Consider the following 25,862-nt stretch of genomic DNA (forward strand, 5'->3'; position numbering starts at 1 on the left):
TGCCTTTTGGATGGCGAATGGTGCAGTCACAAGTCATTACGCGAGTGAGAAGTGCTGAGTTGAGTTTTTTCCATGTGGAAGTCATTTGGTCAGTTGATAGTGGCAAAGTCCTGAACCCCAGCTCAGGTTTACTGGATAGGACTCTGGTATGCATTGTACTGATTGTTTCCAGCTAGAGTAACAGTCTGTCTTTGTTGCTTCTGCTAGTAGTAGTGTACAATATTATTAGCAGTGGTATAATTGGTCTTGTGTGTTCATTCATTCTCAATCACTAAAAAAGAGGAATACAAGCACACGAGTGCTGCTTTAAACTTTAGTATCCTTTGTTAATGTGCCTTATATTTTTGTCATCCAGATGCAATGTAAAGTAAAAGCAATTCTTATTTAATTAAGTGGTTTTGCATGTTGTTTATTATCAATTTTACCAAACATTTTCTCATTTGATAAATTCTCCGTACTTTAGCATATCTGGAGGGCATACTGGTTAGCCTTAGAACTTCTGCTTACCCTGATAATATTTTCATTACATGAACATCTGTAGGAATACAGTTAGTGATGTTTGATCTCTGTTTCCATTTGATATAGCAGATGCATCTTCCATTATGATACGATAAATTATTTTGTATATTGTTATACTCTCATTCATTTTTCTTGATCACTTTTCAGATTTTCAGGAAACAAGTCAATCCAGAAGTCATAGTATCAAGTCTTTTGAACATCTTCCAGAGAGCTGATCTTTTAAAGGATGGAAAGTGGTATGTTTATGCCTTTTTTCGGAGTATATCTTGTCTGTATAAATCATTTTTTTAAACATAACTCTAAAAAATATTTTTAAAATGTTTTTCTCTGCATATGCTTTTTGTTATGCTGTCTCTATGCTGAATTGCAGGAGAGATGTTCAATTATTTGCATACCATTTGCTGTTAATTCCTTATTTGTTCTCCATGCTATTTGGATTCAGAAAATCACCGTGGAAAATGGAGAACAAAACAAAGAAATGTTGCTGGTATGACTGAGCAATGTATTTTCAACATGCTTTTGTTCTCTTTTAGGTACAAGGTTTTGGAGCGAGCAATAAAAATTTTAGTCAAAGAGGAGATTTTGAAAGAGAAGAAGGAACTACTGGATGAAGCAGTAATGCAGTTGTTACCTTTTATGGTAATCACTAATGCAAATTCAAAATCTCCAGATTGCAAAATGGCTGTTTGTCTGTCAGAGTCTGATCTCTGCTCCTTACACCCTTTACTGAAAGGCTGGCCAGAAGGTAAAGCATTAATTGTAACTAATTTTGTAAGAGAAAAATTGTGACAAGTTAGGACAACATCCTTAATGAACCTAAATGTGTATTGAAGGAGACTGGCTGTCTTTAGCAGGCTATCATATTTTGACTGTGAATGGACTTCTTCACAAAACTTTTTGAAAAGATGTAGAAATTGTCTGGTATATTTCTGACTGATTCTAAATGTTATTGAGCCATCAGTGTGTCAGTATGTGATTTGTATACCTAGGTTATCTAACTTTGGATTTTTCCCCTGGAGCAGCTCTTGAAGAGGCAATTAAATCTTCCAAGTCTGCAGAGTTGATTGGAGTGGCCAATGAGAAAATGGTTCTGCTGCTTTCTAAAAACTTGACCTCAGGGGACCCTTCCTTACTATTGCAAATGGTATGTGTACCATGTTACCCTGAACTTAAGAAATTTTACTTTTCAGGTGGTCACTGCAGTAGAACAAATGTGATATAGAAGAACTTTGTGTGCTCTTCTTAGCACTAGTGTGCTATCATCAAGCTGCTAAACAAATATAAATACATATATTAACAAGCCACAATATGATCCAGATAAAACAGATTTCTTCCTTAACACAAAAAAAGAAGCAGTGAATCTATTAACTATTTGGACAAATGCCTAATGTAACTAAATTCAAGAATACCATAGAAACAGATGTTTGTGCATTCCCAGGTTCCAAAGAGTACCATGACAGCAGATAGTAACGTGTTACCTCTGATGGAAGGTAAAAAGGATTTAATTGAACATGCAAAAGAAAAATGGTGTAAAGTCATACTGAAGTCCCACTGTCTTACAGACTTTTTGTTGTTGTTTTTCCTCCACTCCTTTTCTAAGGTTGATGACCTGATACTCGTTGCTGAAACAGAATCTGACAGTGTGAGACAGAAAGTAACTGCTCATATAATTGGTTCATTGCTTGTTCAGTGCTGCTGCAATACCCAGATGAAAGAAAATTATTTTTCAGTGGCTATCAGAGTCTTCTGCTTCTTGGATAAAAAAATTAAAAATCTAAGAGCCTGTGATCCTGCAGAGGTAAGATGCAAACACTGTGGAGAGGGCATTTGCTTTGTACTGGAGAAATCTGTAGGAATAATGTTCAGAAAGAGTATTTCTGCACCTTGCTGCCATCCTTTTTTACTTAATTTTTATGCATTTTTCCTTTCGGGGTTTTCTTGATTTATTTTGTTGTGAAACGGTTTTGGGGTTTACTTTTGTGTGAGCAGAGCTGTGTTTCTGTGTGTGTATCCCCCACACACACACACATAGTGCTAAGTGGTAATTAGTTAATCTGACCTCAGATTATTCCATTTATGAGTTTTGTATATGCAAGTATTTGAAAGATATGGATTATGTCGCTGGAACATAAATGACAGTATTGAGCTGAATGTCCACAACATGCTCTAACTCCTATTCCCTTCGAAGAGACATTCTAGAGAGATTGATATTTTACTCTTCTATTACCTCACGTACACTTTTAACTATGGTAGAGAAAGCTGGTGTAGGTTTCAAAACTACAGATGCAAGTTTCAAAGTAAAATCAGAAACATAATTCACTTCATAAGGATACCTCTTTGGAGGTTGGAAATTAAATGTTGCTGAATTTTAGTGCTAAATTTCTGTTTTCTGTTGCATGGAATCGTGAGAGAATACATTAAAATCAATTTTCATTCACAGGAAACTCCCCTAAATTGGTCTGTGGAAACAGCAGAGGAAACTGTGGTGCCTAAGGACTTGTTAAGTGCGTATATAGAAAAGCTCAACAGTGAGGAGACTGCTCATGCAGAAGAGTCAGCTATGTTCCTGTTCTTATTGAAAAACTTCATTAATGGCCTAAAACCTCCACTGTCCTTTCCAAAAGGTAAGTGTTAAGATTTTGACTGTCGCTTACGTCAATGAAGGAAAGTTAATTTATGTTGTTTCTTTGAAAGTTGTTGGAAACAAGGAAACCTTGCTTCCCTAACCTCCCTTTGTTGTGATTGAGATCTGAAAAGATTACTTGTAAACATGAAATCAACCAAGAGTACTGTCTGCTTTTAACTAGAGATGTCTCTTTTCTCTTGGTTCCTGAAGGTGTTTGTATGCATCCACTGTGTCTTATTTATAACCTGTATTTTTTAGAGGAAACTTGGTGGAATCCCGAATCTCTGAATCAAGATAGCCAAGACTTCCTGCACCTCCTTTTGGGGCTGTTTGACCTGCTTGTCAGTGGAGCTAGTGAAGGAAGCAATGCTGTTCAGTACAGAGCATTGATGAATCTCTTTCTTAAGGTATTATTTTTGTATTTGTTGCTCTGAATTATTAGTCAGCAGCTATTATGCAATTACATTCATTTTAAGAAAACTGGTAAACGGATCATGCAACGCTGCTTGTGGCATACAACTACTGTGAGAAAATGGAAGTCTAAGTTTCAGCCAGTTACAGATTGTCCTGATTTTCAGGACGAGATCAAAAGCTTAAGGTTTGAGCTAAAAGTTTTGGTCCTGTCTCATAACAAAAGGAGGGGTTGCTCTATAAAATTTGTTAGTCTTTAAATACAGAAATTGAAAAGAAAACTTTTAGAAGAAATTGTATGTTTTCTTATTATATCGTCTCATGGTTTTTCACATGATCGAGCATTTTTGTGAAGAGAATAAGGAATTTTGGCAGTCTTGATTTTAGATGGCAGGGAGTAAGTAATAACTGTTCATTCTGAGGAAAATGAAATCAAGTAATTGACACAAAGCTGCTGTTACTGGAATTTGATGCTGTTTCAGCAAGAACAGCACATGACAAACACAAACAGAAGAAGGAAAGAATAGCAACGATTTCATGACAAAACTTGCTTCTGATGTTAATTGATGTATATAACTTCGTCTCATTTTCAGTCACTCCAAGATCTAGTGAAATTACACTGACATTGAGCTGATAAAGAGATTTGATTCAGTGCCTGGCTAGTTAAAGGCTGTCAGCAGGAAAGGAAGGAGGTTATTTTGGTGGGAGGTTTTGACTGAGCAAGCTGGGTCATACTGCACAGAAGAAGAGAAGAAATTTGGAGGAGAGACAACAGAAAGTTTGTGGAATGAGGTTAATAATGTCCTTGGACCTTGTGAAAGCAACAGCTGCAATAATAATTTGCTTCTTTCACTTGTGCAGTACTGTTGGTCTCCAGTTTTGAGGGTTTTTAATTTGAAAGGTTCAAGGCAGTTATTTTTGCCAACTCTAGAACAGTTTATGTAACTGTAACTTTGATCTTAGTGGACTTGTGGAAAAGGGAATAGGCAAGAGTATGTCAGGAGCTGTATCAGTTGTTCTGTCAAGCTGTGTTCAGTCTGTGGGATGTTAAGTGGGCACTGTGCTTGATGAATGAAGAGCTGTTAGGGTTCCAGAGAGCAACTTACAGACAGAAAGCATGATAGCTGTTGCCAGACCATGTACTAAGCGAGAACTTTAAATTTATTTGGGATACTATTAGGCAACGATGTAACTGCTTCAATTAAACTCATCAAATTTTGACAGAGAGGTTCTAAAGCAAAGTTAAAGTAATTGGATGTAAATGTGTGGCAAACTGAATTGACTGTTCTTGGAGCAGCTCTTACTGTTGGTAGGAGGAGAAGGGACTCTGATCTGTGTCAGGAAATAAAAGATCTTTATTTTGCACATAACAGTGTTCTTGCACAGTTGATATACTATACAAATGTTCACATGGATGTGTTTTCAGATTGTTAGGATTAATAAAATCCCTTCTAATACCTATAGACAAGTTATCTCCTAAATACACGAGTTAAAAAACATCTGGACTTGTATATACATGCATGTACTCAATAATTTTTTCTTCCCTAAAGACACTGTTTCTAACTCTTTAGTTCCCTTTTAGTGTACTTCTTTGATGGGGGTGATTTATCAGATGTTTTGAGTGGTAGTTTACCAAATAAATAAAACAAGTTTCTTTTTTTTTTTCTTTTTTTTAAAATTTTGTTAAATTTAAGGTACACCTAAAAGATTCAGATGTTCTCTTCAAGTTCCTTTCCATTTTATGGACCTACAGTTACAACCTTTCAAATCACCTGAACTATGAGGTCAGTGCAATGCTACAGACTCAAGCTCTATATATCGGCTATGCGCTGCTTGAATCACAGACAAGCCAGAAAAAAAAACAGCTGCTATTGCCATCGTCTCCAGGTAAAGAAAAACAGTATCCATCTCTCATGTTAAGACTTAATCACGGTATTTTTAATTTTTTTCCAGTTTTACTATATTTTATACTGTGAAGGGTATCTGTAGTTATGTTTAGCTGCGCTAGGCTGCACACAGCTCTTTTTTGCTCATTCACTGCTGCAGTTACTAGTCCAAGCTTGGAAATAAGTGAAGCCACTTTTTTTTTTTTGAGTTTTAAAAGTGTTAAGGGAATACAGAGCTGTCCTGAAGGAGTCAGTTACAGCACTTTACTTTCTGTGCAGTATAAGGATGTGACAGTCCATAGCAATATATGAACTCTGAGCTTAACCATGAATATAAGGATTGTGATGAAGTTCAGAGACAAGGACCTTGTAAGATTCAGGTTGATTTTGTGCACTCTAGAGGTTTATAGGGAAAAGACAGGACTTTTTAATTCCAAAGTGATGTCAATGCCTCTTCAGGGACAGCTACAGTAAAATTCTGACCACTCACCTTATTCTCTTCTTTTCTTCCTTCCTTCCCTGATTCTTTTGGCAGTGGTGATATCTTTGCTAATTAACTTGGGTAGTCCTGTGAGTGAAGTTCGAAGGGCTGCTCTGAACTGCCTTCATTCTTTGAGAGGGATAAAGGAGTCTCTATTTCATCCTGTTCTTCAGCACCTGGAGCAAAAGACAGAAGAGATTGTATCTGACCCTACATATATAACACAGGTATTTTTCTTGTTAAGGTGTTCATTAATACAAGTTTTGTCTGCTGCTGTGAGCTCCCATCTTTTAGAAAAGAAATCAAGTTAACCAGGAAAGTTACTAGCAGACTGATTTATATATTAAGTTCTATAAAAACATTCAAGTGATTTATTACATATAGAGAGCTGAGAATCTAAGAGGCATTAACTGTGATTTAGTTACAAATGAAGAACTCTGTATATCTAGATTGCCTTATTGTGAAAGCATCAAATAAATCTTGTTTTAAGGCATTTTTATTGCAGGGAAAGAACTTAATTTTCACTTTGTTAATGAATTAGACTATGGGAACCCTATTTGAGGAACTTGAGACACAACCAAAACAGAAATCCCAGAAGAAAAAATTGTTGGAAGCTTTAGAAAACATACTTGATTGTGTACAGAGCCCTGTTTTCCCATCATATATTGCAAGAAACTTAATGAAAATTCTTCATGAAGTCCATGGTGAGGTAAGTGCCACCTTTTGAGTTGTTTTATGGGTTCTACACTTGATTGAAAAGCTGAAATCAAATTTCATTTTGTAATAAAGTTGTTAAATAACTTCACAATGTGTTAGATAATTAGGCATTCAGTTGACACCTCTAATAATATGTAGTTTTGCTGCACAGTATGATTTAGTGAAACATAGAACATTTGCATGCTCCATCCAGGAATGCAATGGCTGCAACATTTTGCACTGGAATTTTTAAGGAAACTCCCTTGATATTACCAAAGAAGACTGTTTCAGAAGGAGATTCTTCCAGAAGAAATTTATTACCTTGATTAGATATCAGTGAATATATAGAGTGTTCTGTACAGAATTGCAAGGTATTAAGTAGTACTATCAATTTTGTTTATATATATTAATCTACTCTTACCTAGCATATTCAGAATTCTGTAAGTGCTGGAAAATACATGAGTTCAAAGTTCAAAAAATGAATTAAATCAGAATTTTTATGCTCTGTTCAGTTGTATGGGTCTTGAAAGGATTGCAGTCTGCATAGAGGGTGAGTGTTCTTGCCTCACATATGGGTTTTGTTGAAGACAACAGTCGTAAATCCATGAAAATATTGCCCCAATTCTGTACTTTAAAAATATGAAATACTACTCTGCAAAGCAGAATAGCAAAGTAACAGATGAGTATGTACTCCTGCTAATCTCCCATTAAGTCTTGTATTTTTCCTCTTGAACAGCTGTTGACTAAAATACTATGCAATGTGTTTCTGAAGAGGGGGATAGGGATGTTGCAGTAAAATGAAGCTGTGCTACTAGAAGTTTGTTAAAATGAGGATGGATAAAAACTTACAAATTTCCCCTGTTCGCAGATGATTCTTTCTCACCTCTTGCCTGCACTAGACCAGTTGCTAGAGAAGGTCTTTAAGAAACCTGAGGCAGTTTTGAAAGATGAAGTTTTTCTCCTGCATCTAATCCTTGGAAAGTTTAATGAATATTCAGCACCCCTCTTGTGCAAGAATGAGCAGAGTCTGGATTTATTTATCAAAAGTCTGCATGCTGCCAAGAAAATATATGAAGAAATTCCACCATTTCAGATCACAGCACTTGGGCAGGTATGGATTTATGAAAGGCCTAAATTTCTTTTTATGCATAAAGAAACTAGCAGTGTTCTTTCTGTGTGAAGCAGTCCGTAGGTTTTGACCTGTCTTTCTTTTAGTACAAATTTTTGAGGTCGCTGTAGTATCTTTGAAACGTCTAACCAGCTGCAAAACTTTCTCCCTTAAAATTACCAGAAAAATTTCTGTTTGCTCTATTTTTTGCATTGTGACAAGCACAAACTAAAAATATTGTATTTGCGTGCAGATGAATACCTGTATCATTACTGATACTACTCTTCCACAGTTCTTAGTTTTTTATCAGTCAGGCAAGAGCTTTACTTCATGTTTTTCTTCTGAGGAAAAATTGTCAACAAAATACAGTGGGTGATAAATAGTCTCACTTGAAGGTGGCTACAAATTCAGGCCTTCTACTAGCCAGGTGTTGGCGTGTACTTCCCAAGGCTGGCAACAGCAAGTTTGTTCCCCCTACTAGGCAAGTTGTGTGAAAAATTTCAGGAATCAGTATATGTCGGTTGGGTAGTTCACAGGTATACGATTTGTATCTAAGGATTCCTGGATATGTACAAATGCATAGTTAATATGCAAATTATTGCTATACTAACGTGTGTGATTGTGCGTGTCATACATAATCTGACGCATCTAATTCTATAGTTTGTGATTTTGTTATCCTCTTATGGTAAACCTCTCTGCATCCTTTCTTTTTTTCCCTTTTGTAGATCACTAAACCATTCTTTGCAGCTGTGTCAGATGGGATGGTGCAACAGAAGCTACTAAAAGTATTGTTTGACTTACTCTTGAACTGTAAGAACCCGCTTTGTGCCCAGACAATTAGCAGTGTGTTTAAAGGGGTAAGTGGCAGACTCCAGATCACAGAACTATGTTCAAAGCTGTTGCAGTGCGATTTTGTGCTGCTACGTTCAGTAACACTTGTTGTTTATATCATTTATAGCATGAAAGGAATCAGAAACTATTTGTCAAATAATAGAGTAGTATTAATGGCATGGAAAGTTTCTTAAATGACCGCTTTTAGAAGCTATTTCTTTAAAAGCCATGTATCAGTCATTTACTATACTAAGTGATAGAATTCTTCAGAATTCACTTCTTTCTGCTGCACTGATTTTCATTTTCTGGGATATGACTTGAATGTGTGGATTATATATCTGTATGTGCAGGAAAGGGATGTGTTTTTAAAAAAAGGACGGAACACAGATATATGACGTGGCACATAGTTCATTGGTGCTTGCATTATTGTTTTGTTTCAGATTACAGTGTGTGCTGAGCAGATTGTCAAAGAACTGGAGCCTCCTGAGAAAACAAAAGGTCTTGCCACTGTTCAGCAAACTAGAAGGCAGAAAATGCAGCAACAGAGGTAAAATAACTAGAAACCCACAAATATTATCTGTACAGTTTGAAAACAACACTTGTCTTAATACATTGCATAGTTTGTATGGGAAGCATAAACATCTATTTCTTCTTTTCCCTGGCACAGTAAAATAACTCTGAGCTACTTTTGGCAGGGGAAAACCAATTCATGTTGCTGTTTGAGAACAGATGGAAGAACAGTTAAAATTAAAAAAAAAAAAGATCAGCCTTTTTAATCTTGACATTTGCTTTTATAGAATCTGGCTTGACACAGTTGAACAAGATTAATTTTTGTTGATATTGAAGTTGGTTTGTAATATGGACATGATGGACAGATTACACACACATGGCTGAAACCTACAGACGCTCATCAAAATGCTCCTGTTAGTTGACTGAAAAACAGTATTTTGTTTCCGTTAAAACAGTAATATAATCAGTAATTTTTAGATCCTTGTCTTATTTCTTCTCTTCATTTTCATAAGGAAAGAGCTGAGCTGCTTTGTCCACTGTACTTAATCTCTTCTTTAAATGTTGTCTTTCAGCCTTTGTTGAAACAGGATATTGACCTAGTTTGACCTAGAATAGCTGTTTGACCTAGAATAGTTGGTTTGACTTAGAAAAACTGTTCTTATTTTCCTTCCCTTGACCTTTTTTAACAGTCATCACCTGTTAGATTGATCCATCTGTAAATTGTATCTGTCAGAGTTTATAAACACACATGCTCACACACACCCCAAATGCCTTCTTAGTCAGTGTGTTAACCATTAGTAGTTCCAAAGATGCAGGTTTCCTGGATGGCAAGCAGATTATCTATTGGATATTTATTTGGTAATGGGTTTTATTTTTTTCCCACAGTAGTCTTCATTGTGTACAATCTTTGTATACACAGAAGGCATGCTGTACTTGTTTGTTTTTCAAGTTTGGTCTGAATTTTTTGTTGATTGTTTAAAATGTGTTGCTGCTTCAGTCCAAAGCCCACACATTGCCACCTCTCCCAGGAGCAGCAGTCAAAGACATTACTGTGTGAAAGAAAGTTTGTCTTTTTTAATTATTTGTGTGTATGTTCTCTGAAACATTGTACTATTTCTTTTGCAAATGTATATCCTCGTTGTTTGTCTCATCTTTTTAGAAAGCCTCAAGATGGAGAATTGGCACCAGAAACAAGCCACTTCAGCTGGCAGAGGGTTATGCTTATTCTGGAATTACTGCAGCACAAGAAGAAGCTTCGACATCCGCAGGCGTTGGTACCTGCTCTTTTTAACCTGCTGAGCAGGTAATGGTGCTCCCATTACCCAGGAGTTCTTGAGCCCTCTCTTCTGCAGCAGGCACTCCAAAGCATTAAAATATGGGCTGCTTTGTCTCTGTTCTGCCTCTGCTTTGTTGCCATGTCTTGTAATTTAGCTTGCCTTTTTGCTTGAACATTTTTTTAGGTAAATCAGAGGAGGGGAATGGGAAGTTATTTTGATTTTTTTTCCATTTAAACAATGTGATGGGCTTTTTTAAGATTTTTACCTGATGCATAGCTTTTATTGGAAAACTTTGTCTGTCTGGCAGAGGGGTTGGGATTGCCAAGAAGGATTAAAACTGGCACAATTGACAAGAATCGTGTCTTCGACAGAGCTAAGCTTTAAAATTCCTCTCAACACGTGGTGGAACAGTCTTTGTCCAGTGCAACCTAAGAAAACTGTTGCTTTTTCCTGCCAGCCCTATCTCCAGGCACTTAAGAAAATTTACATATAGATTGGGTATTTGTCTTTCTTTCCTTATGACTTGCCTTTACATAGACTAGCAATCACAGTTCAGGTTATACTTTTGACAGTGCTTTGATAGATGTCTTTTATAAGATGAGTTGATGCACTTGAAAACAGAAAAAGAGAAGAGATGCTTTTTGGCAAAGGCTTTTTAAAAGCTTTGATTTAGAACTTATGTAGAATTAAGATACCAGTATTTTATTTGTGTCTTGATATGCAGTTTGGTCACTTATTTTTCTGTCTCCTTTTTTAATCTCCATGTTTTTTCCTCAATGTGTAGGTGTCTGGAACCTATGGCATCAGAAGAAGAAAATATGGAATATACAAAGCAGCTTATCCTCAGCTGCCTGCTAAGCATCTGTCAGAAATTATCATCCAATGGTAGCAAGGTCCCAGCAGGTAAAAATCATCAGAATCATTTCTTAGTAATTCTAAGTACTGCACTAAAACAATGGTCTCTAACTTTTTTTTTTTTTTTTTTAGTCCACACTGTATTGTTGAGGAGAGATTCCTCCATAAGAGTATACAAGTGTGCCTTCCTAATAATTTTTTGTAGATCCATTAGTTATGGTTTGCAAACTGAAACCGGTGCTGTGTACTGTTCATTCCTGTGCGGTTGACCTTAAAGTGTTAAGCAGCAAATGATTTTTACTTGCAGATATCCTTGACAAAGAAAAATTCAACGTGGAACTGATAGTTCAGTGCATCAGGATATCTAAAATGCCCCAGACACACCACCATGCACTGCTGCTCCTTGGTGCTGTTGCTGGAATGTTTCCCGTAAGTAGCACCTGAAATTTATGTCTCAGCTCTTCTCTTTGGGTTCCAAGCGTCAGGTAGAGCGATGAACATACAGAGCTGTTCTATGGGGAGAAACTTTCAGGCAAAATGTACAGGTTGCCTCCTCTTTTATGGCTTTTCATTCTATTTTACTTGAAAAGAAACTTCTGACTTGATGCTTTGGTCACTGTTTGTGGCTTTACAGTGGAGCACATTAGAAATGGAAGAAGCTTTCTGTCAACAGCCCTGCCTCGTCTTCTCACTGTGGTCACCATTCCCATGCCTGTTTCTTCTTTCTTCTGCTTTTTTATATAAAGAGAGAAAACACCTGGCCTGATAGTGCATGCATTCTTACAGTTTCTATCTTGTACAACACCGAAAAATGTAGTCGTAGTTGATGATAAAACCAGGTTGGTCTGATTTTAATTGACTGAGAAACAGGCCTTTTCTTCTATGGATTGAAATTTGACTGTACACTCTTCTAAGATTTTTTGCTTTGAAACTATAAAAGCAGCAAAATGTATCCAGGTGTATCAAACTCGGTTTGCATCTTTATATTTACCTCAGTATTTCACTCACTTCGAAAGAGCATTTTTCCCAAAAGGCAAAACTGTGATGTTTTTGACAAATTTTTGGAGGATTTTGTGGTTTTATTGTTTGTTTTTTATTTTGTCTTCCTCTTACTACCATAACCTGCTATAGAACCAAGTGTTTGTTTACAAGATTTTCAAGGTCAGAATACAAAGAAACATTTTGTGTCAGTCTCATCTCTCTCTTAATATATAAAACACTTCTTCCATTCACTGAATGAAAAATGTTCCCGTAATTTCTTGCCCTAAGTTTCATAATTTCTGGCAAAATCTAGGAAACTAACTTCGAGTTAGGTGACACCTCTAATCCTGCTCTCTTAAAATTAGTTACTGTGGTTACAATTTAGGGCCCTGAAAAGCCAAAAATTTAAATGAGCATGGTTGGTTTACATTGTGTAATTGTAGATGTTTTACAGATACAAAAAGGGTGAGTCGGAAAGGTATGAAAATGACTGGAATCTGTGCCACAATCACATTTGTACTTCTGCAAATCTCCTCATAGCTGGTTTTGCTTGTTATATTACCATGTCTCTGAGTGGAAGGATACAAGGGTTTTTTCATCAGACTAAATTCTCAATTTCCACTCTTTAATTACTTGCTTGGAAGTGTCTTGGTTTCTAAATAATATTTAGAACTATGCCAGTCACATAGTAAGTAGTATTAAGGGACAATATACATTTAAAACTAGTTAGGGAGATTTTGGAACATACTCATGATTCTCCTTTTTTTTTAATTATAGGAATATAGTGGCATTTGTGGGAATGAGGAATGCCTTAATGTATAATATGCATAACAGGATAAACTAATTTAATCTGTTCTTTTCCAGGATAAAGTTCTTCATAACATTATGCCCATTTTTACATTCATGGGAGCAAATGTCTTGCGTCTGGATGATACTTACACTTTCCAAGTAATTAACAAGACAGTGCAGATGGTTATTCCTGCTCTTATTCAGGTAAATTTGTCTACTTGAAGGAAAGATTATTAATTAAGTAGAGTAAATGATTTAGAATATCGGTGGTAGAATAAGTTTTCACCTATTCTAGGATTATTTTTAGATAGCTCTTAAATTATATGTAGTAACTATACTAATAGCCTTCTCTGTGTTCATCAAACTAGTGCTTCTTTTCAGGCTTTTGGGTTCCTGCACTTTATAAATGGTTTAGCCAAAATTATCAGAACTGTACATGAAGAGGACTTGAAACATATTTTAAATTCAAGTTTTTCATCATAAAAATAATAGGCAAGTTCAGTAGAGGAACCATTGGAAGTAAAAACTGGTCATTAGTCCTGTAATGATATGTCATTGTCAGATCAGTAGTAGACATGGTCTGAAAGAAGCGGAAAGGTATAGTATTTGACAAATGTTTTTATTCTTCCAGCTGGTGTTTTGGGGGCTTTTCTTGGTTTTGTCTGGAAAGCTTACATAAATGGCTATAAACTGAAACAAAAATATATTGTTGTTTTCAAAGGTTTTTTTTTCATTTAGATTTCACTTGCACCTAATAAATCTTAATTTTGGATCATTAATAGATCAAACATAAAAAGTGCTGTATAAATTTCTTATGTAAAAACAATGGGCTGGGGATTTCCCAGAGTATTTTTAATATGTATACATGTTTTTCATCCTCTTGCAGTTCTCTGTTGAAGAAATCAAGTTGTCATCTCTCTTTTTTGTATTTTTTTATCCAAAACTTTTCATAGCAAACACAAGTTTCTGTGACAAATTATTCATGGCACACACAATTATTCCATGTGGCAAGATCCTAATGTGACTTGCCTGAGAACACGTAGACTATGTATATGATTTGTACTAGGCCCTTGAATCCAAGACCCTGAATACCAGAATTACAGGCAACGTTTTCAGCAGGATGTGGCATCACTTTCCCTTGAAAATTCCTGTTTGTTTCAGCTCATGCCAAGTAGCAGGTTTTCTCTTTTTTACCTTTTTTTCCTTTTTTTGCTTTTCCCTTTTTATTCTTTTTCCTTTTATCCTTTTTTCTTTTTTCCTTTTCTTCCTTTTTTTCTCTTTTTTCCTTTTTATTCCTTTTTTATTCTTTTTCTTCCTTTTTTTCTTTTTTTCCTTTTTATTCCTTTGTTTCTTTTTTCTTTTTATTCTTTTTCTTCCTTATTTTCTTTTTTTCCTTTTTATTCCTTTTTTCCCTTGTTGTCTTCTTCTTCCCTTTTTTTCTCTCTTTTTCTTTTTTTCCCCATTTTATTTTGAAGCATCTTCCTTTAACACTGAAAAGGAACTGTGTGACTGAAAACTTAACCGTGGAGCACTTAGCAGTGCTGTTATCTGGCACGTGGTGCTTTCTCCCGTTTTGTGAAATTACGAGGAAGAACTTAACACCTGTCTGCAATAACCTGTTTGAGCTGCTGTACCTGTTTGTACACAGGCTGAAGACAGTGATTTGTCAGAGTCCTCGGGCAGTGTGGAAGAGGTGGTGATAAAGATCATCCGTGTGTTTGTGGATGCCCTGCCCCATGTGCCGGAGCACCGGCGCCTGCCCATCCTGTCCCAGCTGATCACCACGGTGGGGGGAGACAAGTTCCTCTGGGTTCTCCTGGTGCTGCTGTTCGAGCAGTACGTGACCAAAACTGTGGCAGCAACATCCAGCACAGACAAGGTTAGCAGACTGATGGAGTCAACTTTTCCCTTGAGAGACTGATCTCCCCCTTTCTGTTCGTGTTTTTGCCTTTAAGAAGGTTCAGGATAAGCCCCTGGGTTATGCTGAAAAAGCCAGTGAGCTCTGAACTTGTGCTGTAGCAGAACCTGATGGTGGTGTTGGCTATGGTTTGTAGTGCACAAACAGTATTGTTCTGGAGCCTGAACAATAAATCAGGTCACATTGTACACCAATCATTGGCCTGAAGAGCTGATTGGGTAATTATGAAGTGCTTCAATTGTATTGAAGTTGGGTTTTTCCTTTAATTGTTTTTGAAACATGATACTGGCCTTCCTGTACAGACCAAGTTAAAATCCCTGTTATGTTTTTTTGTGTAGGCAGGCCCTCAGTTTATGGGCAAAACTAAAGGAACTATTATAGGAACATGTATCTGAGAAGATACAGTCTCTGCTGCAGCCATTTAATCTCTCTCTACACCCTCTGAAACTATGTTCTCTCCAAGAGCTTGCTGCTATTACCCTTGGTGTTAATCCTGGCAGTGTCCAGCTCAGCATGGCGTTTTCACAAACTCGCTAAGGAGTTTTTGAGTCTTTTTTATCATTATTAATTTTTTTTTAATTTTTCAAATGTTTCTTTTTTTGTTCCTAAACCATTGACAGGATGCAGTTCTGGAAGCAGACACTGAATTTTGGATTTTCATCTGTTGCGAATTTAACGTACGTTCACAGTTCCAGAGCATGATGAAAATAATCCACTATTTGACAGAGCTGCCAGAGAACAAAGAAGGTAACCACAAAACAAAGCCGACAAATGCATGTAAACTTTTCCATTACAAGGGACAAGAAGTAATGGTTTTGAACTAAAAGCAGGTTTATTCAGACTAGGTATAAGGAAGACATTTACTTTGAGAGTGGAGAAACACTGGAACAGGTTGCCCAGAGGGGGTGGTGGTTGCCCCATCCCTGGAAATGTTCAAGGCTAGACTGGATGGTGCTTTGAGCAGCTGTAATTTTACTTTGTTTCTGTGATCAGAAATTAAATATCTTTTTCTCTTGGATGCAAATTTATTTTGTGAATGTTTTCAACAGATGATCCTGGGCCAAAAAAGTCAGGAACATGCAAGACAAAACCAAAAAATCAGGATGGGCAGCTCTTTAATGTGGAGTCTCACTCCGACAAACAACTTCGGCATTTCAAATTCTTGTCAGTCTCCTTCATGTCACAACTTCTGTCCTCTCAGAACTTTGTAAAAAAGGTAAAACTAGCAGATTGCTTTTAAACTGACCACATTAAATAATTGTGTCATACTTTAATATATGAGGGTTTTTTAGTTTATAAATGTAAAAGATGAGGTTAATTTACTTTTTAGTATGGCTTTATATTCAAAGGTGCGAAAGACTACACTGTCCAGTGTATCTTGCTGACACCTTTATTGATACAATTTTTAAACTTCTCAGTAATGTGAATTATTTTTTAATAAGGCTTTTCTAGATAGATTCCATTTGTACAATTCCAAATTCGCTGTAGGATTCATGATTCATGCTACTACCTGAAAAGACTAAATGCTACAAATTTTAGGCTCTGACTCTAGCTGGCTGTAATCCCAGTTTCTCAGATGCACGTCATCCACTGGCATGAAATGTATTTGTTACTGTGATGGCCCAAAGTTCTCAGATTTTATTCTAGAATGATGGCTCAAGTACAAATGTGGGGACTCATAATTACCATGTTAGAGGACATTTAATTCAAAACAAACAAATTTGTGTATTCTGGGATGTTAGCTTAATGAGGGGAAGTAAGTTTGACATTTAACATTTTCGTTCCGGCTTTTTAAACTAGATAGTTGAATGTGAAGAAACAGAAGAGCTGCAGGAGTTGGAACAGAGGTATGTGAAAATCTGCTCCACTCCTCATATTTCTAGCTTTTACTGCAACCTGGGAATATTTTCGAAGTGTAGTCCCATTAGAATATCTTTTTCCCCAAGGCTACTTTCTTCAGTGTCCTCTGCAACAAGCAGTTATTTATTATGTGCAAGTTCCTTGGGTTGTGTTTTGGTTTGTGTTTTCCTCTCAATAGAATGTGGGGTGTTTTATTTCTGAAACATTACTGTACCCAGTATCTTTCTGTATTTTTGATAGTGCTTATTTACATACTTGGCGATAACTACCGTGCTATTTATGGTTGAGTCGCTAAAAGAATTCCAGATTTTTAGCAAAATGTATTGCTTCAGTAGTAGGGTAAAAAAAATCTTTGCCCCCATACTGGTGTAAGAAAAATACTAGTGATCACAGATCACACTTGTAGCCATTATGATGTAAAAGCCAGTGATACAAAACTGAGGGTTTCTTTTGCAGAGGCCTAACTTTTATATTTGTTCTAGAAGAAAAAGGGTGTAGGATTTATTTTAAATGCTGTGTTTCTAGAATGCTTGTCTTTAAACACCTGTATCTTTCCCAGACTGTTTTTGTTTTAAAGCTGAATTTTTAAGCAGAACTATCATTGTGTGTAGTTGGGGGTACCAGGTAGACAACTTTAAGGACATAGCAGACATGATCTCCTAGTCTCTCCATTAGCTGTTCCATTTCCTTTTATTTTTGTTGTCTTGAGAAATTTTATGCTTTCTGGTAATAACAGTGGTCTTCTTGAGTCTCCTTGTTACTTATTAAAATGCACTTCCTTTCTATCTAGGCTGTTAGAAGAAGTTCTTCACTATATAAACACGGTGGCATCTTCAGTGGAAGGAAACGTGGACAAGCCAACAGCCAAATTTTGGAGGGTTCTGCTTAGCAAGTGCTATGATATGCTGGATAAAGTATGTCTCATTAACCCTCATGTCAGCAGTGGCACATTTCTGCTTTTGCTTATTAGTATGATTATAAACTGTAGGATTTCTGCAGTGTTGGATTCTGCAACATGGTGCATCATGAGTTTAAACTCACCTAAAAACTTAAATAACTACAGCTAACAGCTTCTTAAAAAAAAACACCAAAAAAAATCAGGAATGCTTATTTCCTTTCTTTAGTATTCTGGCTATAAGGAGTGATTTCACTATCTGTCTGGTGGAGAAGAATGGCTTTTGGCAGCATTTCTCACTGTTAACCCATATAATTAGTAATGCTAATGGGACTGTTTTAAATTCCATGAAGAAATATGCATCCCTATGCTTTTTTTGCTGATTAGAAGTATATTTGTAGAGTTGGACTGGCTATCTTGTTGCATGCTTTGGAGCATGTTTTGGAGTGTTTTTACAGCTTGAATTTTTTTTTGCCTGTGAAGCATATTCCAGTCTTCATGACAGCGGGCACTGGCAGAACTGTTCTAGGGTAAGAAGGGGTAGCTCAGCAGTGTAGACAAAAGCAATTGCTGAGGAAATCTCGGAGCTATCATATCTTAACTGGTTAGCAGCCAGTAAGCACAGACTGACTGGAACCTGCTTTGTTGCTTTGCTTGCCTCAGATACAGCCCGTCCTCTCTTCTTCGATGCTGAAACCCATGAAGGAAGCTGAAGCGAGTTTGCCTGTTGTATTTGGAGGCTACCATGACTCAGTGCATGGAAGAGCTTTTATTACGTTGGTTTGTTTGCGTTTTCTTGTAGGTCAATGCCTTATTGCCGACAGAAACCTTCATCCCTGTGATTGGGGGACTGATGAAGAATCAGCTGCCATCTGTGAGGCGCAAGGCCATGGACCTTCTGAACAATAAGGTGCAGCAGCGCACGAAGTGGCAGAAGAGCCAGGTGAGGCAAAGTGATTAAACCCAGTTCCTTTAGCAAAAGTACCCAGAGATTGATTTAGAAATGCTTGGCTCTGTGTAAAGCTGCCATGTACCAGTGCCACGCCTGGTAGGCAGCCCTTGAGGAGTGAGAAGTAGGATACCTGCCAACAGTTACCTTGCAGGTCCTGAGTTTCTAATTGTATGTCTAATGCGTGTGTGCTCTTGTCCTCTCAGATCCTGCAGCTCTTAGAGCTAGTTCCTGAGCTCATTGCTATTGTGAAGTGTAAAAGGAAGGAGGAAGAGGAGGAGCAAGCCATCAACAGGCAGACTGCTTTGTTCAGTCTCAAACTACTCTGCAAAGGTTTTGGCACAGAAAATCCAGCACCGTTTGTACCTGTTCTGAAAACTGCCGTTGATCTTATTTCTTCAGAGAAGGAGGAGAAAAATGTGATGGGAAGTGCTTTGCTCTGTATAGCTGAGGTCACCTGTACACTGAAAGCCCAAGCAATACCTCATCTTCCAAGGTACCTTTGGGTTCTTTTTAACAGAACCAATTGCAGCAGGAATTAGTTGCACTAAAATGCATTACTGAAGGAATGCTGATGAAGGCCAGGTGGCAGTCTGCCCACATGTGTGTTTTGTGTAGATAAGAATAAAAGTATTTGTAAGTGCTTCAAGGTGCTTCCTGGTCATAGGACTGAGAAGCTAGTGGGCAAATTGCAAGACTTTAATAATCTACAGTAGAGTTTCTTATGGAGTCTGCTACTGTGTCCAGAGAGGTAACTTTTATGGCTTTAGAAAAGTCAGACCATATTCTGTATTTTTACTGTAGAACAGATTGCTTTTAAAAACATGAAAATGAGTACAGTTGAAAACCCTGCGTACTACATTATTTTATTCTCCCTATTCAAGAAGAATTCAAGCATCTAACTTGTTACTTGTAAGACTGTTTTATCTCTTTACAAATATACGTTTATTATTGTCATTAAATCTTCAAAGGTAGGTCTTTAAACAACCTGATCTTGTGAAAGCTGGTTGGACTAGATGATCCTTAAAGATCCCTTCTGACCGAAATCATTCTATGATTCTGTGTTTCTGAACCTAATATCCTTCATTAGCTTCAAAAAACCAGAAATACGGTAGAAAATATACTGAGTTTTCTCATATACACATGCAAAAATTATGTAAGAATTGTCCCTGCAGGCCTAATGGATGGATTTATTTGACTGGAAACGTACTTCCAAATGGTCAGTTATTTCACCTTTCTCTGTTTATGCTTGGATATTCACAGGCTGATGCCGGCACTATTGAAGACCTTAAAAAGTAAGAAGGAGCTTGTCTCCAATGAGATTTACTTGCTGAGTGCTGTCACTGCTCTGCTTAAGGTTGCAGAAACACTACCACACTTCCTTAGTCCTTACCTTCTGGATTGCTTGTTGCAGGTGAGCTGTGTGACTCCTACAGATATGTAAAGGGGGGACCAGGTCTGCCCAGATCCCAGGAGAAGCTACAGAGATTACTTTTTCTCTCTCTGAAACTGCAGTAGGAGTGTGTTTCAATTATGTGAAAGGTTGTAACATACTAGCCTTCTACTCATTTCCTTATGCAGATAACTCAGATGCAGATTATAAGAGCATTTCCTACTCTTCCCTCTGATGGGTTTGCCTCTTTGAAAAGCGAGATGAATCCCAAAAGATCATTCTGTAATATCCACAGTCTTCTCAAATGTGTATCTAATCTGACGTTGACATACATGTTTTTTCAATGTTTGCCTTCTGAAGACAGCAAAGCTCTGTACACAGATAACTTAATGTAAGGTGCTCCAAGTGGTGCAAACAGCAAAATTCCCATCTGACGTTTGCAATGGACAACCACTGTAAAATAAGTTCTGTAGTTGCTTTAAGTGGGCCTAACTTTTGTTGCAATTCCTGATAGGTTGTCCGCTTGGAAAAGATTGTGGCCGAGTTTGGTCCTTCTTCCCAGATAAGCTTACGTGTAGCATCACTGAAAACTATCCTAGCTACAAGGCTTGCTCCCCGAATATTCTTGCCTGCAGTTACCAAGTGTTACAGTGAAGTGGCACATACCCGCAAGGTAAGCATTTTTTTTTCATCCTTTTGCATTGTGATAAAGAAGAAATTAAAAAAAGGAAACAAGGAATGCAAAATTTGGTTCAGCTGTCTTAGCTGAACCCAACATCTTGCCCACCATCAGCCTGCTCACTGGGGCAGCAGAATGAGAAACAAGGGAAGTACTTAACACTGTGCAAGCACTGTTCAGCAATAGCTAAAACACCGCTATGTAATCAGCTTTGTTTTGGTCACAGATCTAAAACACAGCACCATTCTTCATAGCACAGCTGCTATGGGGAAAATTACCTCCATCCCAGCTAGCCCAGACTAGCACAGTCTTTATATTGTCTCTCTTTTGTTTTGTACTGCAATGCTGACTTGGGAAAGGTAGACCTGGGAGAATTCCATCAGTTTAATGTCCTTAGCATGTTAGATTATATCATCCCGCTCATAACGGCCTTTATTTATACTCTGGGATTATGAGTTGATTCAGAATTATTTCCATTATTTCCATTATTGGAGAGGGGAGAACAAACTCTTTTCAAGAATCCTACTAACTTAAGCCCTCCAAAATACAGGAAAAGGTTTATCTATTTTATTGACAGCATTTTAATGTTGTCTAACTGCAACTAACTGCAAAAATCCAGTTCCCCAGTTACGGTTCTCAGTTACTGTCAATATCACAGTTGCCTTTGTATTGCCTTGCTTTTGTTTTGGCAGAGCTGCCTGGGTCCCCTTATGAACATTTTGAGGGAGCACATTGTTGCTATGGAGAAGGAGCACCTGATCTCCCATCAGCCTGAACTTACAGCGTTTTTCATTAAAGTCCTGGACTTCCGAACAGACCATGCCCAGGTAGCTTGGTTGTGGGGATGAGCAGCAGCAGCAGCAGCAGCTACGCCTCTACATGCTAATTCTATCTGTTGGAAAACAAAAAAAAACTATTAGTGGATTTCATTGCAAATGTGCTCTTAAATTCTAGGTATCAAATATTCTGTTCCAGAGTCGTTCTTGCGGTAGAAAACATGATAGTTAGGTATTTAGTCTGAAACAGACAAAATTAAAACATGCTTTGAAAGCTGAAATTCTTACATTTCAAACTTAGAATTGTTTTCTGATTTTTCTAGGATGATTTAGAGGAAGTCGGTAAGACAGAGGCTTACATTATTGATTGTCTAATAAGTATGGTTATGAAACTTTCCGAGGCTTCTTTCAGGCCCCTCTTTTTCAAGGTAAGAAGTCTAAATGTAATTCACCTACATGAGCATATTTGTATTTTCCAGTGCACAGACACAGGAAAGAGCTAATCTGCCTTTCACTTACAGCTCTTTGATTGGTCCAGAACAGAGTCTACCTTAAAAGACAGGCTGCTGACATTCCACCGGATAGCCGATTGCATTGCAGATAAGCTCAAGGGTCTCTTCACCTTGTTTGCTGGTCACTTAGTGAAGCCATTTGCTGAGACACTGAACCAGGTCAACATTTCTAAAACTGGTAAGTTGCCCATTACTGGATACAGAGAGACACGGACAGGCTCAGAGAAATTAATTATAATTGCTGAAAGTCTAGTCTTACAGGATTTACTTCACAGCACACACCTCTCATTTCTCTCTTCTGTCTTTCTCTGGTAAGTGAGAACATCTTTCTCTGGTGGAACCAAAGGACATTTTTCAGCCATGGGTTCTGGGCTGCCATTACAAAGTTGAGACCACATGAAAATTTTCAGTGTCAGTCCCAGTGAGCTCCCTAAGTATGAAATTGTGTGGAAAGAGGGAGATTTGTTTCTATTTGGGTTTTTAATTTTTCATTCATTGACTTCTCTTATATGCTACCTAGTGTATTCAGATGGCTCTGCTTTCTGGCCAAAAATAATTCTTACTATTTTGTATGGGAAACTATTTGCCCATCCCAGTTTTAGTGATCCAAAGAAATTCTTCATATCCACAGGAATGGCCAAGCCCTCTTTCTGTAGCCTGTGGTTATTCTCTTTCATCCCCATCAGTCTGTGAAGGGCAGTGGCAGATCTGCTGGGACAGTAGCTAAAAGACAGATAACATACTGCATCCACTTTATTGTTCTGAGCGATGAGTACACAATTACTATCAGCTACATTCACAAACTAGCAGTGTATCTATATTGTGAGGAAGTTTTGTGTTTTCATTTTGTTGATGGTTTTCTTTCTTCTCCTTGATTGGTGTGTAGATGAAGCTTTCTTTGACTCTGACAATAACATAGAAAAGAGCTGTCTACTGTTGCAGTTCACCTTGGACTGTCTGCACAAGCTCTTCCTGTTTGACACCCAGAAGTTCCTGAGTAAGGAAAGAACAGAAACCTTGATGCAGCCTCTGGTTGATCAGGTATTGACAAAATTCTTAAAACAATTCATAGCTGTTTGGTTTTTTCCTCCAATAGTTAAAAATATCAGGTGTCCAGTTAACAAAAAGGGGGGAATTAGTTCATTGTCTTTGGGCTGCAGACAGTATTAACTGCTTTGCCTAAGGCTCTAAATTACTGATTACTTTTTTACCCTCTTTCTGAATGTCTTCATTCTGTAAGATTCATGAATCAACATTCATGAATTGAGGTCTTGCAGACCAGTGTGCTCTCACTGATGTTCTTTGACTTAATTCTTCAGTACCTGAAAGCCAAAGCTAGAAGTGCTTTTTTCTGGGTTTATCTGAGCCTGGATCTGTTTTATTTCCACAGCTAGAAAACGTGCTTGGAGGAGATGAGAAGTTCCAGGAAAGAGTGACAGAACACCTGATACCCTGCATAGCTCAGTTTTCAGTGGCAATGGCAGATGATTCTCTTTGGAAACCACTGAACTACCAAATCCTGCTGAAAACGAGGCACAGTTCTCCTAAGGTTGGGACCTATCCGAATATTAACTGGTTTTCTTTGTTATGTTAGAAAATGGCAACAGGGCCCCCAAAACCAGAAGTGAATTAAGTCATTACTAAAATACCAGCCTAAATACAAATACTGGTGCTGTACTATGGTACTCCCAAGTACAGCATGCTCTTTTGCTCTTACTGTAAGCAGTCAGTATTCCACGTCTTTCATACTGTGTGGTTTGAGGTTTTTTAAAGATTTGGTAACTGTTGGAATAAGAGCTAATCTGTTTGTGTATAAAGACAGGGGCACTTTAGAGGGGGAACTGGGAGACAGTTACTGATCAGCTTTTAGACCTGTTTATTATGTAATAGAGTTTTGTCTCCTATTCGACAGGTTATACATACAAGTTACTTGGTTTTTCTTAGTGCTGAGCTAAGCCCTGATGCCAGTGAAGTGGCACAGTACCAGAAGGTTAAAGACCATTACATCAAATAATTTTCAGCAACATATCTGCTTCTTGCAACCTGTTTTTCATTTGGCATTATCTTAACCAAGATGTTAATATTTAAATTAGCTTAAATCTAGTTTCCTTTGGTAACAAAAGCGAGATTACAACCTTATAATGGAAATAAGGCAGGGGTGGGGGGGAAACAGGGAACTGTAGTGTAATGTTCGTTTCCTTACATAGATTATTGTTTTGGTTTAGGTCCGATTTGCTTCCCTGCTTGCTTTGATAGAAGTTGCACAAAAACTGAAGGAGAACTACCTCGTCCTGCTACCAGAATCTATTCCATTCTTAGCTGAGCTTATGGAAGGTAATGTTCTAAACTGGCATTAGTGAAGGGTGACCTATTTCAAAGGTTCAGACAGGCGGATTGCTATAACTACTATAAATCTTTCTAATTGGTATAGAGTGGCTTAAACTCTGCAAGATGCAAACTTAAATGGATTATATCCAATATACTCATAAAGTTCAGTTAAATTACAGCCATTTCTTCAGTGCTGTTGCCTGTGCACATCTGCCCAGTTGTATGTTTTAGATCAGCGTTACAGCAGAAATAATTTGCTTAATTCAGTAACAAAATATTTCTGAAAAATGGTTTCATACCTGATGTTTGAAGATGGTTCTAGTTTTGATGAGTGACGAAGCCTTCATAGGGTAGCTTTGCAATCGTTGTTCTACTTAATTCCTGCTTTTTTTTTTTTCCTAGATGAATGTGAAGAAGTTGAGCAGCAGTGTCAGAAGACAATTCAACAACTGGAAGTGATTTTGGGAGAACCACTCCAAAGCTACTTCTAAGTTTATGCCCTTTGTTTTTAAATTTTGTCTGAATTGTGTTAGCTTCACACATTCAAGTGTTACAGGCAAACTGTCGTAACAATTTTTATCAGAGCCAAGATTTTAACTTTTTAATAAAAAAATATTTTAAGAATATGGTTTTGTCATTTCTGGGTGGACTGGGGAATTACAACTTTTCCTCACCTGCTCTTTTCTTAGAAGTGGGAAACTGGAGCAGGCTCTAAGCAAATTCTGATAGCTGGGCACAGAGTGAAAACATGTGAGACTCGCTGAACTCCACTGTGCTGGGGGCATACAGTTACTGTCCCAGTGGAGGGGCTGTCATGCTCCAAGCATGGTACTCACTGGACCCATGCACTATAATCCTGAAAATCTGCTCTTTCTGTCATGTATAGGGAAGTAAAAACTAACCCCACTGAAGATACTGAAAAGGAAGTTTCCAAGAAACTGATTCATACAGGAACTAAATCTGGTCTTCAGTCTTTGAAGACTGCTACTGCTTAGTTAAAGTTCAAGAATAAATTGCTTGCTATGGTAATGAATTTACCAAAAAACTCACCACCTATTTTGCACCAGGAGGTACTAGTTCATTACACTGGTAGGAAGAAAGGCACTCAGACTCTGTAAAGAATGGTTGAAAATGCAACTGGTTAGAACTTACTCGGTAAAGAGATGATCTTACATCCCATTGGGTGCTGGGAACAGGTCTCTGTCCAGGGTGCAGCTCCCATACACAGAAAGGCTGCCTCATTCAAGCTCTTAGAGGATGTTCATAAAACAACTATTAATTGTGTCTGCTGTCAAACAAAAAGGACATCACACGAGAACTTCCCGCTGAACTCTTACAGGAAGGCAAGGTGTGTTACTGCCAGTAGGAGCTGCCTACCAGCTCCTCTGCTAAAATCAGCCAGCTAAGTTTACCCTGCAGCCCAGGGGGACACAGCACAACACTGTCCTGAAGGACACACCAGCACAGCCAAGGCCCAGCCCTACCCTTGCTCAGGTTAACTGGCCTGTGGATCACTAATTCCTTAAGTAGAAATGGTTTTCCAGTCAGAGTCACTATGCCAACTCAGAGATATAACCACAAA

At 37.7% G+C, this 25,862-nt stretch overlaps 1 protein-coding gene across 1 annotated transcript in view; it reads left to right on the plus strand.

Moving 5' to 3' along the window:
- HEATR1 (HEAT repeat containing 1) overlaps positions 1-24,921 on the plus strand; it is a 35,885-nt gene extending 10,964 nt beyond the window's left edge. The window contains exons 14-45 of the mRNA XM_050316251.1: positions 667-755; positions 1,053-1,264; positions 1,542-1,663; positions 2,120-2,317; positions 2,960-3,143; positions 3,404-3,552; positions 5,251-5,443; positions 5,978-6,150; positions 6,465-6,632; positions 7,488-7,730; positions 8,453-8,584; positions 8,999-9,105; positions 10,228-10,371; positions 11,130-11,248; positions 11,508-11,629; positions 13,046-13,174; positions 14,619-14,849; positions 15,509-15,635; positions 15,938-16,104; positions 16,689-16,735; positions 17,539-17,662; positions 18,446-18,586; positions 18,799-19,088; positions 19,856-20,006; positions 20,500-20,658; positions 21,357-21,491; positions 21,764-21,868; positions 21,962-22,130; positions 22,839-22,993; positions 23,343-23,501; positions 24,178-24,286; positions 24,683-24,921. Of these exons, the coding sequence (XP_050172208.1) occupies positions 667-755; positions 1,053-1,264; positions 1,542-1,663; positions 2,120-2,317; positions 2,960-3,143; positions 3,404-3,552; positions 5,251-5,443; positions 5,978-6,150; positions 6,465-6,632; positions 7,488-7,730; positions 8,453-8,584; positions 8,999-9,105; positions 10,228-10,371; positions 11,130-11,248; positions 11,508-11,629; positions 13,046-13,174; positions 14,619-14,849; positions 15,509-15,635; positions 15,938-16,104; positions 16,689-16,735; positions 17,539-17,662; positions 18,446-18,586; positions 18,799-19,088; positions 19,856-20,006; positions 20,500-20,658; positions 21,357-21,491; positions 21,764-21,868; positions 21,962-22,130; positions 22,839-22,993; positions 23,343-23,501; positions 24,178-24,286; positions 24,683-24,771 (4,842 nt within the window). The 3' untranslated portion in view covers positions 24,772-24,921. The remainder of the gene's footprint in view (positions 1-666; positions 756-1,052; positions 1,265-1,541; positions 1,664-2,119; positions 2,318-2,959; positions 3,144-3,403; positions 3,553-5,250; positions 5,444-5,977; positions 6,151-6,464; positions 6,633-7,487; positions 7,731-8,452; positions 8,585-8,998; positions 9,106-10,227; positions 10,372-11,129; positions 11,249-11,507; positions 11,630-13,045; positions 13,175-14,618; positions 14,850-15,508; positions 15,636-15,937; positions 16,105-16,688; positions 16,736-17,538; positions 17,663-18,445; positions 18,587-18,798; positions 19,089-19,855; positions 20,007-20,499; positions 20,659-21,356; positions 21,492-21,763; positions 21,869-21,961; positions 22,131-22,838; positions 22,994-23,342; positions 23,502-24,177; positions 24,287-24,682) is intronic.
- The last annotated feature ends 941 nt before the right edge of the window (positions 24,922-25,862 follow it).

The sequence above is a fragment of the Myiozetetes cayanensis genome, unplaced genomic scaffold, assembly GCF_022539395.1.
Source record: "Myiozetetes cayanensis isolate MyiCay16 unplaced genomic scaffold, myiCay2020 scf2-11, whole genome shotgun sequence".
Taxonomy (NCBI): domain Eukaryota; kingdom Metazoa; phylum Chordata; class Aves; order Passeriformes; family Tyrannidae; genus Myiozetetes; species Myiozetetes cayanensis.